Below are 6722 nucleotides of genomic sequence, written 5' to 3'. Positions count from 1 at the left end.
CTTGAAGGTACTATAACACAATATGTTTAAGATTCCCTTTTGTCCTTTATCGCTTGCTGCTGGCATTAACATCTTAAAGAAAAGTATAATAGAAACATATTATTCTCTGGAATTTAACCATTAAATAAATTAATCAGGAAATAAACATATAGAAATGTTGTTGCACTATGATGCATTAGTCTAGCAAATAAATATAAGATCATAATATTTTTATTGTTGCGAATCCCCTTTATCTTGTCTCGAGATATAAAAGATTCGCACTTAGAAAATTTTATGGAGATTTAGAAAGAAACTAAAAATGTACGGTCGATGGAATATCGTCATCATTTTAGTAAGTAATTATTTGTAATTTCGAAAGGAGTTTTAAAGAAAATTGTGTTATGTGATTAAAGTTTGCCAAAGTGATAGATAAAATTTAAGTACAGTGTAATATTTCATTGCAAGGGGATTTTACCTCGACAACGCAATTCATGTAAATCATGAAATATTACAGTTTAACAGTATTATTTTATTTTTAAAGGTGCTGTCTCTATCATGGCAAGTACACAGCGCCGATACAACTATTACTATAACGACTACAGATGCTGCGACTACTGTTACGGCAACCACGGATGCGGATACTACTACAACGACCACTGACGCGGCAACTACCATTACCACTACTGAGGCGGCAACTACTGTAACCACGACTGACGCGACTACTGTCACCACTACTGACGCGACAACTGTTACAACGACTGACGCAACTACTGTTACCACGACTGACGCTACCACGACTGACGCGACAACTGTTACAACTACTGACGCAACTACTGTTACCACGACTGACGCTACTACGACTGACGCGACAACTGTTACAACTACTGACGCAACTACTGTTACCACAACTGACGCTACCACCACTGACGCCACAACTGTTACAACTACTGACGCCACAACTGTTACAACTACTGACGCGACAACTGTTACCACGACCGACGCGACTACTGTTACAACTACTGATGCAACTACTGTTACCACAACTGACGCGACAACTGTTACAACTACTGACGCGACAACTGTTACCACGACCGACGCGACTACTGTTTCCACAACTGACGCTACCACGACTGATGGCACAACTATTACCACGACTGATGCGACAACGGTTACGACGACTGATGCGACAACGGTTACCACTACTGACGCAGCAACAACTGTTACGACTACCGCGGCGACTACTGTTACTACTACAGACGCGACAACTGTCATGGTTTGTACAGCAGCCGGGAGATTTGCGAACACTGCTGATACAACATGCCAGACGTACTATATGTGTATTCTACAAAACGACGGATCTTACGGTCAATATGAATACACATGCCCCAGTATATCCGTCTTTGATCCAATTAAAGCAGTGTGCACCACTACATCTTATACTTGCCCAACTGCGTAATAATATTGTATTGAAAACTTAATTTAAGTTGCGTTAACATTGAAGATATTGGAAAAAATAAACAGAAGAATCCAAAGGAAAATGGACTTTATACTTAATAGTATGTTTATTATCACAGTAAGTTCATAGGAAGAAATCTTAAAGTTATGTTCTCTCTCTGGGAGAAGCTTAAGTGAACCCTTAATACATATTTAAAAGTAATAAAGCATTTTTACTACAACTTTTGTCAAGGATTAAATGTTTATTTCATATTATTTAAATTATGTACCTATATTATTTCTCGCCTTTGAGCCTGTGAAAACCTAAGACTCGAAAGAACCCAGGTTGCGTGTAGTGTTTACATTATCTAGATTTGTATAACAACAGCACACAAAGGCATATAAACAGCAATAATCTTACGTTAGTCGTCATAAGGATTTTCTAGAATTGTCTATCGTAAAAGCAGTTCTGTTCAAACTGTATATAACTCGGTGGAAGAAAGTATAACACGATAGAGTCCACATCAAAACGCAAATTCAGCTTGTTGCAAAAATAATTTGAGACATAGAATTTATAATTTAAGAAACTTTATATTTTAATTAAAATGATTCTTTAAGTTTACCTAATAATTTAATTTTATATTGTAACTAGTGATTATAGAATATGCATCCAATATCGATAGAGAAAACGGAGTTATCTGGCGACTCTACTCTCGTATCTCGATACTTTATCGTAGAGTTTAATTACGGGATGAACTGTAAGCTGACTAAATCTAGGGTAAACATTATAAAAGTGTAATAAGTAATAACGTTAAAGATAAAAGTAAGTAAATAGTTGGCAAAGATTATATTACATTCAGAACTCTTAGACTAACTTGAGTTTGATTATGATTTTCTTAAATTAGTTAGCCTATAGAACTTGAAACAAATCAAAGGTCTAGCTTTATTATGATGAACATGATGTATTTTAACTATGTATTTACTAGCTTTCGCCCGCGACTCCGTCCCCGTGAAATTAAATGAAAGCAAACGTGATTAGCTTATGTCTTCTTCCAGACTTATGTGTTCTCCTCTACATCATACTAATATTATAAATGTGAAAGTTTAGATGGATGGATGGATGGATGGATGGATAGATGTTTGTTAGAGTTTGTACCTAAACTGTTGGACGGATCTCAATGAAATTTGGCATACATGTAGAGGATAGTCTGGAAGAACACATAGGCTACTTGGTTTTGTTTTTTTTTCAATACCACGGGGACGGAGTCGCGGGCGAAAGCTAGTCTATACCTAACTTCATCGAAATCTATTCAGACGTTTAGGCTACAAACTCTAAAAAACATCCATCCATGTATGTAAGTCGCATTTATAATGTTAGTATGATAATATGATTGTGCCTTGTATTTACCTCCTCACATTACGTTTTAGTTTCAAAGGCAATATTAGTCGACAGTTTACTTATCAATTTGACGTAAAGTAAATTGTTACATTAAAATTACAGACATAAGTACATATATATTCATTATCACTTTTAGTAGCAAAACGTCCAGTAGTTTCAATAATAGTAATATAATTTTAGAGGCTTCCCCGAAAAAAGGATAACCGATACTCATTGTGCCAGGTTCCCACAACGGGAACTAGATCACTTTCGTGTTTATATTGTTTTATAAGTCTTCCGTAAAGTACGTCCTATTCATGTCATAGGCTCTTGGAGCCGGTAATCAGACCTGTATGCATCAAAAGGTAGTAGTGCTAGTGTGATCATAACCTAAGCAGAAACTTAAGGATCTTTAACTAGTTTAAGTGTCTAGGCTAAAAGAAAATCAGAGTTAACTGAAGGCGAGGAAGTCAAAAAGAAAATTTACAATACTCGTTTCAGATGAAAGGATAAAATTGATATTTTTAGATATAACACAATAAAATACATTGTAAAAATAGAAAAGCTATACCAATGGTTTACATAATTTATTTACGATTTCTTCTTCTTTTGATCCGTTCCATATTTTTTAAGTATTCCTGATCGCTGTACTGAAGTTCATAGACTAATATTGACGCCAGTTTTCTGGCCGTTATGAGATTCGAATCCACTGGCACAATGGCTCCTTTATAATCTTTTAAATCTGAATCTAATAACCCAGAGTAAGTCGGCGACGCTGAGGAAGCTAAAGTAGTAATTGGAACTTTTCTCATTGTTGCATAAAAATTCTTAAAATAACTTTTTCTCGCATCTTTGATAGCGAACGGTGATATTTTCTGCTTATGTTTGTGTGGGTTTTCATCCATAGATATCCCATTACTGTTATCGCCAATGTTATGGCCACTTTTCAACACTTTTTTCTGATCATCCATAGAAACTACTTTGGCGTCGGAGTTCAAGTCGATCCCTCTGGAGGTTCCATAATCGTATTCGGGAAAACTCGTTACCAAATACGCAGATTCATTGATACGTCTCACTTCGTATGTCTTAACACTGATCGCTTGAGGAACGAATCTTATCACAATATATTGGACGAATAATATATACCTATTTAATAAATTCATTACATTATAACTCGTTTATTTTCTCTCATTGAACATTTATTGAACTGTCATTGTCATTGTCAATATAATTAAAAAGTAACTGAGCAAAAACTCTTCAGTCTAATTCCTTTAAGCTCACTTTACATTATTCATGTCCAGAGATCGAATCCAACGCTATTTCTGCTGGTAAAATGAAAATCACTGGAATGAACTGTTGTATTCCAGTTATTTTGTTATAGTAAGCTTAGGAAAATTTGCACACTATCGTGGACTGAGTTGTCTGCTAAATACGTGGTAATCACGAGAAACTTGATCACATGTAGTAAAAAGTGAATGAAACAAGACAATAGACGTTGAGAGTTACTCTCATGACGGTATCAAGGTCAAATTCATCAGCAACACGTCCAAATATGCACATCTTACTATGTTACATTTATATAAATATATGCATTAGCATATTGAAATAAGGTACACTTTGATACTTCGGATCTTAGTTGTTTTAAGTTCTCGGAAAGTGTCTGAGACGATTCTCAATGATGTTATTGTTTTCAACGATACTGAATGAACACCGCTTAAATACTGCTTCCGTGAACAGAACAAAAAAACTGTGGAATGGCTTTATAAATTTAGTTAGTAGAACATTTGCTGAAGATTTCTCGGTACAAAACACATAAATGCTCTACCTGCCTACATCAAGAGATTTATTTTAGTTATTGAAACTATGATTTAGTTTGCCACGATTTAATTGGTCATTTAACACTTCTGCTAGCGAAAGATAATAATTCAAATTGTTCAAGAGCGGGCGTACACCTTTGAATAAACTATCGCACAACCGTTGTGCGATTGACGATTGTTTCCCAGCCAATTCAATTGTTTGGTTGCAAAACTGAAAATTGAGTAGTGTCATCGATGACCTCCATATAAGCTCTTAGAAATCAAAGAGAGACTAAACAGTTATGCGATAGTACAATCAAAGATGTGTGAACGTTCTAACTAAAATATTTATTTACACCGACTCTACATTCATAAGAATGTTTAAATAAAATATGCTCTAAGTTTATCTTATGTGCTTTCATTTGTGTCTCCGGTGACACGATCGATTAGCTCCGCCTAAAACTAATATTTAGTACTTCATCTCATATTTTTATGGATTCATATTTATAACTGCTATTTGTTAATATCAAATGCATTATCGAAACGTTCAGACGCATCCAAACATTATTTAGTGATCGTAGCATTACGTGGAGATAAGAACCTAAGGATGGAATCCGAAATACAAGAAATGTTGTTATCTCCTTCACTCTTTATACAATATATAGAGACAACAATATATTTTTGTTCGAGTGCGATACTAAACTCAAAACTATTTGTTGTGTCATGAAACAAACAGTGACCGGTTTTGGATGGTCATCGATAAAAAGAAAAGTTCTAAACAATTTCGTACTTAAGATGAGCATGCGTTTGTGTGGCATCGTAAGATCGCGTGAGAACTGAATAGAAGACTCTTTGAAAGTGTTTTTATAAGGCCTTTCAGGGATACGCGAGACTATGTTATTCGTAGACTTAGGACGGCCTCTTGTACCCTATCACCAGCACTACTTGTAACTTCATATGGCCCCGTCTCACGAATATTGACAATTTTGATTGTCATTTGATTCAATGTTTGGATGTCGATTGATTAATAATTGCTTGTGTTGTAACCAAATAAATACATATTAAACACGAAAAGTTTAAAGACACGTGTCATGAATATGTTAAGCCATTTGGTTTTGTCATTAACATGACTAGCGTTTGTCGCTGTGCGTGTTTTCGCGACTTTCGACCGCCTGTGCGCGGACTGCGTATTCTCGAACGAGAATTTTTGCAACATTATGCAATTAGAATAACAACGAAATGTATCGATGTGTTCAGTTTCATTAATAATCCTTCAGGATAAAAGCGTTACTTAACTTTGTTGTTTTAACATTATTTATTTGATAAAAATGTATGTTCTTGAAGTCACAAAGGTCGAGGTTGGATGTCACTTTCTGTGTTCAGGAACTCAAATAACTATAATTTTGTCTCGATAAGTAGAATACGATAGTCAGATTGGTAAGATTTTTCGTTTCAACGGCTAAAAGTAATTAGGTTATATCTAACCATTAAAACCTTACTTTAAAGTATAGCAATACGCACATAAATACCGAACACTCATTTATTTTTAGACCGTTGCTCGCGACTTCGCCCGAGTGAACGTAAAAAAAAACATAGCCTATGTTACTGATAACACAGTTTTTAATGGTGAAAGAAGTTTTGAAATCGGCTGAGTAATTTTTGGAGCTATTTCAATATATACAAAAATCCAAAAATACAAATCTTTCTTTATATTATTAGTATAGATTGGATTTTTAAATGAAAACATTTCAATTGGTCAGCAATTAAAAGACACAGACGATTCACATGAGTTTTGAGTTTGCTACAATTTGTCTGAACTGGCTAATTTCAAATTCCATATAATTTCTAAGTTCAATAGGAATTACTTTGTTAAAACTAAAAAGTCATGAAGTGATGTGAAGCAAGTATTGGAAGCAGTAAAAGTTTCCCCAACAGACGTGTATCGCATCGGGAGGATACGCGAAAGCCACCAGTTTAGTAAACACAGCGATGGGCCACGAAATTCCACAATTTCACTGCATAACCGAACATGGCGTTGAATGTAAACTATTTGTTAGTCACCTCGATGTCATAAGGAAACAAATGAAATTCTAGAAAGTGTTTTACACTGCTTCTAGAAATATCTTCATATGTGA

General features: G+C 35.0%; 1 protein-coding gene across 1 annotated transcript; it reads left to right on the top strand.

The window, feature by feature from the left end:
- The first annotated feature begins 284 nt into the window (after nt 1–284).
- On the top strand, nt 285–1655 carry LOC106100531 (flocculation protein FLO11-like). Its single transcript, XM_013279401.1, has 3 exons — nt 285–331; nt 521–863; nt 1023–1655. Exons 1-3 carry the CDS (start codon nt 299–301, stop codon nt 1433–1435), a joined length of 789 nt encoding a protein of 262 aa, XP_013134855.1. The 5' UTR covers nt 285–298; the 3' UTR covers nt 1436–1655.
- The last annotated feature ends 5067 nt before the right edge of the window (nt 1656–6722 follow it).

This window comes from Papilio polytes, unplaced genomic scaffold (genome assembly GCF_000836215.1).
Source record: "Papilio polytes unplaced genomic scaffold, Ppol_1.0 DF824047.1, whole genome shotgun sequence".
Taxonomy (NCBI): Eukaryota; Metazoa; Arthropoda; class Insecta; order Lepidoptera; family Papilionidae; genus Papilio; species Papilio polytes.
This window is presented reverse-complemented; position numbering and strand designations above follow the sequence as displayed.

Bases quoted from the DNA above. Each gene is read 5' to 3' on its own strand.
- LOC106100531 (XM_013279401.1), top strand. From the start codon at position 299: ATGTACGGTCGATGGAATATCGTCATCATTTTA. The intron at 332-520 runs GTAAGTAATTAT...TTATTTTTAAAG, and splicing joins GGAATATCGTCATCATTTTA to GTGCTGTCTCTATCATGGCA. The intron at 864-1,022 runs CTGACGCAACTA...CTGTTACCACAA, and splicing joins CGCGACAACTGTTACAACTA to CTGACGCGACAACTGTTACA.